General features: G+C 49.2%; 1 protein-coding gene across 3 annotated transcripts in view; it reads left to right on the forward strand.

Moving 5' to 3' along the window:
* MARF1 (meiosis regulator and mRNA stability factor 1) overlaps positions 1–14607 on the forward strand; it is a 745071-nt gene that overhangs the window by 203678 nt on the left and 526786 nt on the right. For all 3 annotated transcript variants that reach the window (XM_078663193.1, XM_078663194.1, XM_078663192.1), the window contains 2 exons: positions 10313–10539; positions 14027–14144. In XM_078663193.1, the coding sequence (XP_078519319.1) occupies positions 10313–10539; positions 14027–14144 (345 nt within the window). The remainder of the gene's footprint in view (positions 1–10312; positions 10540–14026; positions 14145–14607) is intronic.

Raw genomic sequence — 14607 nt, forward strand, 5'->3', positions numbered from 1 at the left:
GCTGAATGCAGTTACCCGGACCGACGCTCATCCCATCCCCCGGGCAGACGAGCTAATTGACCGGATGGGGGCCGCCCGCTACCTGAGCATCTTCGACTTAACAGCGGGCTACTGGCAGATCGGCCTCACCCCTAGGGCCCAAGAACGATCCACCTTCTCTACCCCAGACGGGCACTACCACTTTAAAGTCATGCCCTTCGGCATGAAAAACGCCCCGGCAACGTTCCAACGGCTGGTAAACCAGGTACTGGCGGGCCTGGAAGACTTCAGCGCCGCCTACCTGGACGACATTGCTGTGTACAGCCACCAGTGGACCGACCACCTCCGCCACCTGCGGGAGGTTCTACTCGCCCTCCAGCAAGCCGGGCTCACCATCAAGGCCAGCAAGTGCCAAGTTGGCCAAGGGTCCGTGACCTACCTGGGACACCAAGTGGGAAGCGGGCTGGTGGCCCCTCTCCAACTCAAGATTGCTGCCATCCAGGCCTGGCAACCCCCTACGAGCGAAACGGAGGTCCGGGCCTTCCTGGGGCTCACCGGATACTACCGGCGGTTCGTGAAGGACTATGGCAGCATCGTGGGGCCCCTCACAGAGCTCACCTCCAAGAAGAGCCCCAAAACCGTCAACTGGACCCCGGGCTGCCAATCAGCCTTCGAGAAGCTAAAGACCGCCATGTGCACGGCCCCCGTGCTCCAGGCTCCCGACTACAGCCGGGAATTCATTGTGCAGACGGACGCCTCCGATCATGGTGTGGGGGCCGTCCTCTCCCAACTCAACGCCGAAGGGGTCGACCATCCGGTGGTCTTCATCAGCAGACGCCTCTTGCCCCGAGAACAGCGCTGGAGCACCATTGAGAGGGAGGCCTTCGCCGTAGTCTGGGCACTCAAGAAGCTCCGGCCATACCTCTTCGGCACCCACTTCCGGGTGCAAACAGACCACCGACCCCTGCAATGGCTGATGCAAATGCGGGGGGAGAACCCGAAGCTGTTGCGCTGGTCCATCTCCCTGCAGGGGATGGACTTCACGGTGGAACATCGTCCAGGCCAGGACCACGCCAACGCCGACGGCCTGTCACGCTTTTTCCGCCTCAGCGAGGAGAGTCCCCAGGAAGATGGCTGACTCTCCCCGCCTTCAGCTGGGGGGGACGCATGTTGGACAGGCCGCATGTTCGAGCTGTACCCCCTCCCCGCAATGGGACCAGGACCCTGGCTCTCCCTGCATCCCCAGCCAGAGTCCACCAACGACCACCCGAAGTACCCTGCAATCCCTCCACTACAAGACACCAGCTCCGGACCCCGCTGGCCCGGGTCACCATCTACCCCACGACATCGACCCGGCCGCCATCTTGGGGCGCTGCAGCACGAGGCCGCGTGGCCTCAACTCGACCCTCACCCTGGGCCCGGCCGGGTCCGACATCGAGGCACCAACCTCCCCCCAGGAGGCAGAGTGACCACTTGGCGAGTCAATGGGAGAAGGAATCGTCAACGGCTCTCCTCCGCCAGGTGTCGATCACCCCAGGCCGCCTGGGCGCTGGCTCCACCCCCCTGCTGGGTGTCTGGACTCCCTCATCCCGGACCTCCCGGCCCCCAGGCGCGAGGGTCCGGACATCAAAGGGGACCAGACCTATAACTGGGGCAGGACCAGACCAGGAAGGCAGTTGTATCCTGGAGTCGAGAGACCCGAGAAGAACTCATCCGTGACTTGGCCTGCTGGCGCTGCCGCGGCCCCCTGCCTCGTGAAACCATCGTCTTGGCCTGCTGGCGCTGCCGCGGCCCTCTGCCTCGTGAAACCATCGTCTTGGCCTGCTGGCGCTGCCGCGGCCCTCTGCCTCGTGAAACCATCGTCTTGGCCTGCTGGCGCTGCCGCGGCCCTCTGCCTCGTGAAACCATCGTCTTGGCCTGCTGGCGCTGCCGCGGCCCTCTGCCTCGTGAAATCATCTTGGCCTGCTGGCGCTGCCGCGGCCCTCTGCCTCGTGAAATCATCTTGGCCTGCTGGCGCTGCCGCGGCCCTCTGCCTCGTGAAACCATCTTGGCCTGCTGGCGCTGCCGCGGCCCTCTGCTTTATGAGACTATCACCTTGGCCTGCTGGCGCTGCCGCGGCCCGATCCACAGGCCCTCCAGCTCGAGGATTGTGAGCTCGCCTTTTACCACCACCTGTACCGATCCGGTACTAAGACTGTCCCGCTACCCCCTTTCCCTACAGAGACTAGAAGTGAGAGGACCCCCGGGTCCAAGTTATCCTGTACCGCTGATATCCTTGCCTTAAGAACCTTATATAAAGCCTTGAACTCGACTTGGTGTGGTGCCTGTTTGTGGGGAGGGAGGGTACTTGTCTGTACGATCGCCGGAGACGGTCCCCCTCGGGGATCTCTCCCTCGGTATCCGGCCGACCCTCAGGGTCCCCGTCTAACACTGGCTAACACACCCATACAAGACATATGCCTGGCGGCAACATGGGCTTCGGTGCACACGTTCACGAAGCACTACTGTGTGGATATACAAATGAACAAGGAAGCTCAAGTTGGACAGAAGGTGCTACAGCACATATTCAATACCCAACGCTCTTCTTCCACCCAGCCGCCACAGAGATGAGAAACCGCTCCAAAATCTATGCACAGCATAGTGAATCCAGAAAGATTCACGCTGCAAAACGAATAGTTTTCTTACCTGTCGGTGTAGTTTTGCAGCTTGAAGATCTTTCTGGATTCACTAGCGAACCCACCCACCTCCGCCAGAAAGATGAGGCTGGAGAGAGAAGAGGTGGTTAAAAAAAAAAAAGGACTTTTAAAGTACAAGCGGTAAAATATCACCTAAATAGAACATTGCCATTACTTCGGAAACGAAAGAAACATGGAAAAAAAGAACCCGAAGATGGCGCCCAGGAGTGGGAGCTTCTGCAGGAAGCATGCCGACGTCACCGGAAATACACCCAAGGAGGTGTGACGCCGACGCCCACCTGGGCTACAAAAAAAAATAAAAAAAACAAAGAAAAGACTACGAATCCGGACCCAACCACAAGACCGCAGAATAATGCACAGCATAGTGAATCCAGAAAGATCTTCAAGCTGCAAAACTACACCGACAGGTAAGAAAACTATTCGTTCCTGCCCATGATTATCTTTGATCAATGTCTGACGATGACTTGGGAGCCGAAAATAAATTCACACAGTGTTCAAAGCAAGAAGTTCATGAGCAGCAAACCCAATGCTTTGTCTCAAATGGATTGATCCTGACTAGTTCTCAAATTAGGCCACAGAGGTCTAGAGTCGCACTGTAGTAAAGTGCCCCTTTTTGACCTGATCACCCCCACTTTTTGCCTGGTATTTGATACAATAATTTTGACTGAAGTGTACTGGGTTCCTACTAACCAGGTCCCCAGTGCCAGTGCTCTTTCCCTAAAACCAGGTAACTGTTAAATTGTACCTCAATTGACAAGACCTTTAGCACCTCTAGGTCCCTAGTGGATGGTACCCCTGGTACCTAGGGCATGGGTACTAAAGAGGTTCTGCAAGTGCTGCAGTATGTATTGTACCACCCTAAGGGACCCCCCACCAAACTCATGCAGACTGTCATTGCAGACTGTGTGAAATGGTGCTAACAAGTGTGAAAACATACGGTTGCACAACCTTGTGTGCCATGCCTACAGACACTGCATGAAATGTATGTAAGACACCCCAACAACAGGCCTTGTAGTCCTAAGGCAGGGTGCATTATATTACATGTGAGGGCATATCTGCATGAGCAGATATGCTCCTGTGCGGTCTAGTTAAATTACTAGATAGTACAAGTGAAAAGGTAAGCCATCTTAAGTTTAAGTGCAGGGCAGTGGTCATTACAAGTTCCCCAGCTCCATGACGGCTTTATTGAAACCATGGTGTTTGATATCAAACACCTTATCTTAATAAACACATAATGGTGCGAGTGGCGGTTTTATTAAGACGTGCACCCAGAGGCCACCTTAGAGGTTCTCCCTTAAAAGCCTACCACTATCTAGTGTGCTGGCTGACTAGTCTCATCCAGCCTGCCACCACAGACCGGTTTCTGACCCCCTGCGGGTAAGAGCCTGCACTCTGAGGCCAGAAACCATGCCTGCTCCGGAGAACGGTTTTTACACCTCCTTCAGCATGATCGCTAGTGATTTAGCATATCAAGCCCAGAGCCTTCAAAGCCCCTGCTGCCTATGATATACGACTCTGGCTCCCCAGACCTGGGAGATGCCACCCACTGCCCTGAGGCCCGTTTGGCACCGGGACAGGTGGGAACTTAAATATGCACGTAGGTGTGTTGCACCACAAGGCTAGTCACACCCCTATGGTGGGCTGCCTGATGGGATCCAAGAAGGACCGGGTTATGCCAACTCCCCACAGGGGATGTAGATACCCCAAGGGTAAGTAGTCCATTGGCTATTACCTCTCACTCCTCTTAACATCTCTAAATTCAGTATTGAGGTGGCCTCCTGACACCAGGAACTCCTATTCAACTGACTCCAAAAGGACCTGGAAGAGCCGAAGAATGTCAGAACAGAGTACTAGCTATAGACTTTGTTGCCAAACCCTGCCTGCCTGCTTCTGTTCTGACAATCGACCTGAATCGTCCTGTAGCTGTGCATCTTCCAAAAACCTTGGAAGGATGTGAGCACTTCGTCAACCAGCCAGCATCTCCCTTGAAGTGGAGGAACCCGCTCCCTGCAGCCGGCAGGCACCGACCATGCCGTCCGGTACATCGGTCGCCGGGCCACTGGGTCCACTGGTGCAGCAGCAACCCAGGAAGAGCTCACCATGCTCCAGGAGGTCAGTTCATGCCAGGACCTCCAGGAGCCACCTTTTATCAATACCCGATGTATGCGAGCCTGTTGCAAGCACCAAAGCTTGTTTGTGTTCAGCCCAAACACCTCCACTCTAAATCTGATCTGCACACAGAGGGACTTCTCCAGAGGGACTTCTCCAGAGGTCAGCTTCACATCAGACTTCGTACTGCTGTGTTGCTTCTCCATCTTCTGCAGGTGCACCGAGAACCATGGGAGTCTCAAACTCTGATCCGCAGGACAAAATGACTATGCATCTGAACCCCCAAGGCAGAGTCTCTTGAAACTGATGAGATGTTTCTGAGACCCTCAAGAGTGGAGCCTCTCCTTTGGGTTCCGCCAGACTGGTCCCCCTTACAGTCTCTTTTCTACAGGTACATTTCCAATTGACTACAGTGTGTAGCTTCTGGGGCTATCTCCCCTGTTAGCACCTCTTGCCCCCTGACACCCCAGGGCAGGTACAACTGAAGTCTTGGTGCTTTCTAGGACCTTGTCCTCTACTCCCCTTCAGTCCAGAAGAACAGTCCTGTAAGTAGTTTGCAAGTGACCCTGTTCAGCAAATCTTTCTCCCATAGTATAACATTACTACGGTGACCGTCCTGAGTGCTTCAGAAGCGGTCGCTCCCCACGCTGCTCCCTGCTGCTGGTATCGTAGCGCTAGACTGGCTGACCTTGTTGATTGATTTTTCATTTAATTTACATTGTGTGCTGCTCGCTTACCTAATTGCGCTGCTGCTGCCTGATTGTGCCAGTACTGCTTGGCCATTTGTTGTCGTTTGTTGAGGCTGTACCCCAAAGTCGTCCTGCTTCGCATTTTGCCTCGCATCCATTTTGTTGTTATTATTGCGCCTCCCAGCCCGGCTCTCCACCCCGCTCCCGCCTCCCAGCTGATCCCCCCCCCTCCCACAGAAAGGTTAGGCTCTTCCCTCGCTAGTAAACGCTGTGACCGTCCTGAGTGCTTCAGAAGCGGTCGCTCCCCACGCTGCTCCCTGCTGCTGGTATCGTAGCGCTAGATGGCTGACCTTGTTTGATTTTTCATTTAATTTTCATTTAATTTACATTGTGTGTTGCTCGCTTACCTAATTGCGCTGCTGCTGCCTGATTGTGCCTGTACTGCTTGGCCATTTGTTGTCGTTTGTTGAGGCTGTACCCCAAAGTCGTCCTGCTTCGCATTTTGCCTCGCATCCATTTTGTTGTTATTATTGCGCCTCCCAGCCCGGCTCTCCACCCCGCTCCCGCCTCCCAGCTGATCCCCCCCTCGCCCCGCCCCCTCCACCTTCCTCTTATGACAGATGCGTTTGCGCGCAGCGTTCACGCGCCGCGGTCGCACCCATGCGCGCCGAAGGCGCGCCAAAGGTAAGCCCGTCAATGCCCGTCCGCGCCTGGACCGCGCCCAGCGCCAGACCCCCTGGTCCCCGCAAAACCCACTCCACCCGCATAACGTATGACGCCGCTACCCTCCTTGCCCTCAACTCCGGACGCACACCACAATGCTGCGAAGCTGCCCCAGGACACACCCATGGACCCTTCGCCTACCACGCCTGCAAGTTCAACTGCATCAGGACCCACACCAAATCCGCTAACTCCAAACACGGTTCCGACCCTAATCACCTGAAGTGCATCCTGCTGAACACCCGCTCGGTCCACAGACACGCCACTGAACTCTGGGACCTACTCGACACTGCATCACCGGACGTCGCCTTCCTTACAGAAACCTTGATGAACACCTCATCAGCACCCGACCTCGCCATAGCCATCCCGGACGCTTACAAGATCATCCGAAAAGACCGCACCAAACAGGAGGAGGCATCACCATCGTCCACAAGAACACCATCCGAATCACGACCAGCTCCGACGATAACCTCGCTACAACCGAACACCTCCACTTCCAGATCCACACCGACCCCAGGACCACACTTAGAGGCACCCTCATCTATAGACCACCAGGAACCCGCACACAATTCAACGAAGACATCACTGACTTCATCAGCCCACATGCCCTCAACTCCGAGAACTACATCCTACTGGGAGACCTCAACTTCCACCTGGAAAAGAAAAACGACAGCAACACCACCACCCTTCTGGAAAACCTGGCCAATCTCGGACTCAAACAACTTGTCGACACCCCCACCCACCTGGCCTGACACACGCTCGACCCTATCTTCACCTCCAGCAAACACATCTCCTTCGATCACACCACATCTCTCCATTGGACGGACCACAGCTGCGTTCACTTCAACTACAAAAAGACCTCGACCCACAACCCCCCACAACCTGTTCCTCGAAGAAACTGGAACAAAATCACCACCGACCAACTCCTCACATCGCTTAACCAAAACCCTCCTGCCATATCATCGGGCCCAAACCAAGCTGCCACCAAACTCACACAATGGATCACCCACTGCGCTGACGAACTAGCACCCTTGAAAAACCACCAGATCAAACAAGGTTGTAAAAAGGCCCCCTGGTTCAACGATAACCTTAAGAAATCCAAGAAGTTATGTCGTACCCTCGAGAAAACCTGGAGAAAAAACCCAACCAAGGACAATCTGACCACCTTCAAGGACGCCACCCGCAAACACCACCAATTGATCCGATCCACCAAGAAATCAGCATTCAAGGATCGACTCGACAACAACGCCCACAACAGCAAGGAACTATTCAACATCGTCAAAGAATTTACCAATCCCACCGCCGGCACCAACACCTCTGCGACTCCTTATCCTCTTTCTTCCACAACAAAATCGCCGACATACATAACAGCTTTGAAAACCAGTCCGAGGAACAGTCCACTCCACCCACCTCCGAACCAATTCAGAATTCTCACAACCTTTGCGCCTGGAACCCAATCTCTACTGAAGACACCATCCGCCTGATGAACTCCATCCACTCAGGATCGCCAACCGACCCATGTCCCCACCACATTTTCAACAAAGCAAACTCCATCATCGCACCCCATCTCCGCGATGTCATCAACTGCTCCTTCAACTCCGCCACCTTCCCAGAAAGCTGGAAACATGCCGAACTCAGCGCCCTTCTGAAGAAACCCACAGCAGACCCCTCTGAACTTAAGAACTACCGCCCCATCTCACTCCTCCCATTCCCTGCCAAAGTCATTGAGAAAGCCGTCAATAGTCAGCTCGCCGCCTTCCTTGAATCCAACAATTCCCTCAACACCTCACAGTCCGGCTTCCAAGCCAAAAACAGCACCGAAACCGCCCTCATCGCAGCTACAGACGACATCCGAACGCTACTGGACAACGGAGAAACAGTTGCCCTCATCCTACTTGACCTCTCCGCCGCCTTTGACACAGTCTGTCATAGCACCCTCATACAACGCCTCAGCAACGTCGGAATACAAGGAAAAGCCTTGGACTGGATCATCTCGTTCCTCGCCGGGAGAACCCAGAGAGTCCGCCTCCCCCCATTCAAATCAGAGGCCACCGAAGTCATCTGCGGAGTACCACAAGGATCATCTCTCAGCCCCACCCTCTTCAACGTTTACATGAGTCCCCTCGCATCCATCGCGCGACAACACAACCTCAACATCATCTCCTACGCAGACGACACCCAGCTGATCCTATCCCTCACCAAAGACCCTAACACCGCCAAAACCAATCTACACGAAGGAATGAAAGAAGTAGCCGAATGGATGAAGAACAGCCGTTTAAAACTAAACTCGGACAAAACGGAAGTCCTCATCCTAGGATCATCCCCCTCTGCCTGGGACGACTCATGGTGGCCACCGGCCCTGGGTACAGCACCCATATCTACAGACCACGCACGTAACCTGGGCTTCATCCTAGACTCCTCCCTCTCGATGACCAGACAAGTCAACGCCGTCTCATCCTCATGCTTCAACGTCTTTCGCATGCTCAAAAAAATCTTCCGTTGGATCCCTACCGAAACAAGAAAGACTGTCACCCACGCACTGGTCACTAGCCGACTGGACTATGGAAACACCCTCTACGCCGGAACCACAGCCAAACTACAGAAAAAACTCCAACGCATCCAAAACGCCTTAGCCAGACTCATATTGGACATCCCCCATCAAGCTCACATTACCGGCCACCTGAAAGACCTCCACTGGCTCCCCGTCAACAAGAGAATAACGTTCCGTCTCCTCACCCACGCACACAAGGCCCTCTACGACCTAGGACCCGAATGCCTCAACACACGACTGTCCTTCTACACACCCACTCGCCAACTACGATCTTCCAATCAAGCCCTCGCCGCAATTCCGCGCATCCATAGATCCACCATGGGAGGAAGATCCTTCTCCTACTTAGCGGGCAAAACCTGGAATTCTCTCCCCACTCACCTCCGCCTTACACAGAACCACCTTTCCTTCAGAAAGCAACTAAAAACCTGGCTATTCGATAAGTAATGCACACACCCTCCCCCAAGCGCCTTGAGACCCTCTGGGTGAGTAGTGCGCTATACAAATTCTTGAACTTGAACTACATTCAAGGCTCATGCCTGAAATGTGATAGCTGTCATTTTCTACAATTTGTACTGTAAAATTTTGTAACATCTAACGTACTTGCCCAATTACAAAGTTCTTGGTGTCTAAAATTCTATAAAGATGTTCTTTCTATGATTGGTCTTGAGTTTCTTTTTGAGTGTCTCATTTATTTACTTTGTGTTCAACAGATGCTTAATACTCCCTTCTGATAAGCCTAAACAGCTTGCCCGCAGTAACCCAAATGAGCAATTCGGATTATTAGTTTGATCCCTGTAAGCCAATAAGGGTCGTCTAGACTTTCTAAATAGTGTACCTCATTTTGTGCAGACCTCAACAATAAAAGTGGGCTCTGTAGTGCCAGATTGAACACTCGCCAGAAAGCAGTTAGTAATAATTTGCAAAAAGATATTACAGTAAATGTGAATCTAATTGAATAAAAAGTCGTGTACCTCAGAACGTATGGAAAAATTCAAAAATGTGGTCTTTGCTGTAATGGCCAGTACCATGGAAAAAGTGAACCTGTTACCATGAATGTCACCTTCCTGCTCATCACGGTTTGTGTTAACCCCCACCCCTCTCAAAAAATACACCGGAAACAACAAAACCCTGTTCTGGCCGTTAAATCTACAGCAGTACTTATGCTCTGTGGCCCATCTATCCCCTTGCCTGCTTGCGCTTGCAGCAGGCTAAGTGGCATTACAACTCAACTGTAATAACTTACTACATTTGAGCAGCAATGTCATGTTTTTTAATTTTACAACACTTCACAATTCGACTGTATTAAGGAATTTAAAGGTGAACTTTTGTGTACAGGGATTGCGGACTGCCATGTATTTTAAACTCCTGTATTTACAGTATATTAATGCGAATTTATGTAAAAATCAAAAATCTGTGACTTAATTGTAGATAGTTGAATCACTGCAACATGTTTCATGAGATATTATTTCTCTTTGCCAGTGGTGGTTGTAAACTGCTGGTGTTCGCTATTGTTTGGTATTGTGTTGCAAATCAAATGTTTCTTCGTGTTTGTTATTTATCTGTTTTAGGGTCACCAGACCTTTCTGTTGCTGGTCAAATTCAAGAGAATTTACCCCCAATTGGAGTTTTTTGGGACATTGAAAACTGCTCCGTTCCAAGTGGCCGTTCTGCTGTGACTGTAGTGAAACGAATTCGTGAGAAGTTTTTTAAAGGACACAGGGAAGCAGAATTCATCTGCGTGTGTGATATAAGTAAAGAGAATAAAGAGGTTATTGAGGAACTGAATAACTGCCAGGTACCTTCCAGCTTTACTGTGCATATAATGTTCTGGTTTTGTACAGTCTTTTTTCAGGTTCTTGCGCTATGTAGAAGATTTGGCAACTATACCTGCCTCTGTTTATTCAAAATGAACACTGCTCACATTTCAGGTTACACAAAGCACTCTGTGAACATGTTACAGTACTGGAAACATGAACAGTGTGTTAGACTCTATAACGTTTATTGCATGGTTGTATACCAAATGAGAACGTAATGTGTTTTGGCATGAAAATCGCTTTTCAAACTGTGGAGGAGGGGTGAAAGAGGTCCTGCAGAAAACGAGAAGAAAGGCAAAAAGGCATTTGTATGAAAAACAAACTTTAGAGGCTATAGAGTAGATGGGGGCAGGAAACCTAGGGTTCTTGCTCTTTCCCACAACAAACCAACCAAGAAATGAAACGCCTTGAGCTACAGCTAACACAGTTAAAAATTGAATATTGAAAATGTGAAAACCTTGGAGTATTTTGGGAAAAAAGCAAAGTTGTATTTGTACTTTTTGAATCCTGTAAATTTACACCCCAGCTAGTCCTTCACTGTTGGACGCAGACAAACCTTCCTTGCTCATCGAGCTGAATTGTCGCAATCCATGCTACTTTTGATGCAGTATGTCATTGCCTTATTTTTCTTTTGTAAATATAATTTTTATTGGCATTCTTATCAAAGTGGAACATCTCGTATCACTGTACAGTAACACTCTGCAATTCCTAAATACCACGCAATCTGTATTATTCATGCCTTTTATGAACTGAACCCCCTTCCACCCTCCCCTCAACAATGCCATTGCCTTATTTAACATTTAAATGTCTTAGCTAAGGTAAAACCTTCAGCAGCTTGCCTGCCAACTTGAATACTGCTATCCCAGATGATTTGCAGTGTTGGTTTATGCCAGCTAGATTGCTTTGATGCACAGAGGAACTGTTCATTGTAGTTGACATTGTTGAGACCTTACATTTAGTAAATCTTGTTATCTTGTTGAATGCATCTGTTGTTGAAAATTTCTTTTCCCGCTGCTGCAGTGGCCCGCACCCTGCATAGTTTCAACACCTGAGTCCATCTTGGATGGGTGGGACGCGCTGTTCCTTGTGCACCATAGGTGCTAGGAGAGCTCTGACTGAGCTGGTGGGCTACTTCACTTCCCCAATAAACTTAGCTTGTGGTGCACGTGGTACTCTTCCCAGTCTCCACTCCTCTGTGGTGGTGGGGGGGGCCCTCAGAGAAGAATCCTACAGCGACACCATTGCCCAGCGCCGCCTTCTTCCTTTAATCCTTCAGTATGGACTTCTGGGATATATATGCACCCTTTTCCAAGATGGCTGCCACATAGCTAACAACCTTGCAATCCTTCCCAATCCAATATCGAGGCACAAGTTCTAACTTTGTAATTTCCTTTTTTGGGGGTTTTGGTTTTTATTTTTGCCTATGAAAGGAAGGAAGTTTATCTACCCTGTGTCGCAATGATTCAAATAGTGTATTTGTTGTGTTCCTCGCTCCTGGGGGAGTGTTAGTGTGTTCTTCCCTAGTTGTTCCAGTATTTCTCGATCTTCACGGTCATCTAGCCTTTCATGGTTACTGGAAGGCGTCTCTCTTACCTCAGGCCTACCATGTCTGTGAAGATCAGACCATCCAGAGCAGATTAGCCGGAAGCAGTTTAGGATGTCCATCCTGATGTGCACTCCCAAATCGACCTCCACATGACAGATCTAGGCACTGTGGAACTGGGAGCAGGTGTTAGAATTTTCTATTCTTTGAATAGCAGGGAGTTATTTTCCTTAATCTGTTATAGCCCCACCATGCTATATTCAGCAAAATACCGTCCTCTGGAAACATTTGCATTGTAGAACAGCATAAATAGCTGTACATCTGCACTTGAAGTGTCATTTTGAATTTCTTTTTTTAACGCCCCTCGTCACTCTGCGCACCTGGTGCTCTTGACTGACTGTAGCAAGAATCACCAATTTAGACCGGTATGCTGTATTTAAAAATGAATATATTCAGGAAAATAGATTTCTGTCTGTTTTTATCTGTAAAAGCGCAAAGCTGAGAGCCACGTTCTTAATGTTTGTTAAATCACTGCAGAATGTTGTTGTGTACAGATTTGGTACGTATGCTGTTAATCAACATATTTTGTAATGGCTCTAGGAAGGATACACATTTTGCATCTCAATAATTAAATGAACCACTGCTGCTTACTAGCCCTGAATTGAACGTGTAATGTTATCAAATTGTTACACAGTAATAGCTTCACCAACCTTGAATGGTCTAGTAAATAGTTTAATCTGTTTTTGTAGACCTATGTCTCCAAGATGGATTACAGCAATGTTCTGTTCATGGGTCCTCAAAACTGTTGGTAAGACTCCAGAAAAAAAAGCTTAACTAAATTAGTGACGCTAGTTTTTTTTTATTATTGTTGCTAGATTATACTACAGCCCGATGTTTGATTAAGGGTAGAAGTTTTGATTTGGGGTTTTTGTAAAGCACTTCTAATTAACTTGCAGTGGGCTTAGAGCCCTACATACACGGTGTAGCGAATAGAGAACCAAATTGTCTGACAATGATTGGCAGTTCAGTAAATATTAGATGCCAAATGTCACCAAATGGGAACTGAGCCTTGAGGAAAAGCAAGCGTCCACAAGCCAAGGGTGAAGAAAGCAAGAGAGAAGTGCCTCCTCTCTTGCTTCTTCCTAGAAGGTTGTTCATATTACATTTCATTACTATTGCCAGTAGGAAGGAGAACATTCTCAGTGGATGGGTTGACAAATGTCTATCTGTGGAATTGCGGGAAGTAAAAATCTGTCTCATTAAGTCAATCTCAAAAATCAAGTATTCTTAAAAGCACACTGGTTTGTAAACCAATACCTGCGTACCTCCTGATTTTATTGTAGTACAAAAAATGTAGTTGATTACAGCTTTAGGATGAATTTTCTTTACATTGCTTAGGTGGTTTCCCAGGTTGTAGGAGTGTTTATACTACAACCACGTACATTTGCCCAAAAATTCTGGCAAACGTGTTTGTAGTCCCTAGTGAGACCAACATGCGGTTTCTAAAAATACATCCTTGCCAACGTAAATCCTGTGCTTTCCTTAGGTAAATGCTTTCTAGATTAAATGATGTCTTAAAATTTTGTTTTTCAAATAGTCAGGTTTTTTTTAATGTTAAGGCAATATTGTAGAGCTATACATTGTATTAGAATTCCAATTCAGATTGCAGTGAAGTCTGGTTGACTAGTGTTTTTTGTTATAACGTTTCAAGTTGGTTGTCCTAGTAACTAGAACCCCAGTCAGTGACTGCTACAGTTCTGAATATGTTGTGCCAGGGGTTGCACTGTGTTCCTTTAGTCACATTCAGTATAATGCTGTGTTTCTTTGATTTCATGCTCCCTAATCCTGTATTTTCTCCAAGTGAATGATTCTTTATATCCCTGGCACTGAGAGTGAACAATAACCATTTTTGCCCAATACAACAGGTGACAGTTGCACACATTAATGCAACAGCAAAGAATGCTGCAGATGATAAACTGAGACAGAGTCTGAGGAGGTTTGCTGATGCCCACACTACGCCTGCTACTGTCGTTTTAGTTTCCAGTAAGTGTCTAATACTTATGGTGTTGCTATATTACTTTGAGTTGTCTAAATTGTGATTGTTGGTAATCGAATTGAGAGGTATTGCAGGGCTGTGCAGCGTAGGTCAAGGAGGGCCCGTGCCAGATTCACATAATCTCCAGAGGACACATTAGCATGAAATAAATCTAAATGGGACCGTGTTAGTACTAAATCTGAAACTCTGGCATGGGTCTGGACCTCTGTTTGACACCCTCATTTGAAATAGGTTTTTTAATTTACGCACAGTGCTCGCTGTGTAAATAAAATGGATCCTTAAGAGACCATATACTTAACTCCAGTTAAATGACACTTCGCGCTACCTGCTTAGGGAATACGTACTATACAATGACCGGCCATGCCTCATACACAATAACACACCTTGTTCTACCATACAGTCACTGGTCATATTGTACCGTACGGATGGCCATGCCACACAATGCCACAC

Source organism: Lissotriton helveticus, chromosome 10, assembly GCF_964261635.1.
Source record: "Lissotriton helveticus chromosome 10, aLisHel1.1, whole genome shotgun sequence".
In the NCBI taxonomy this organism is placed as follows: domain Eukaryota; kingdom Metazoa; phylum Chordata; class Amphibia; order Caudata; family Salamandridae; genus Lissotriton; species Lissotriton helveticus.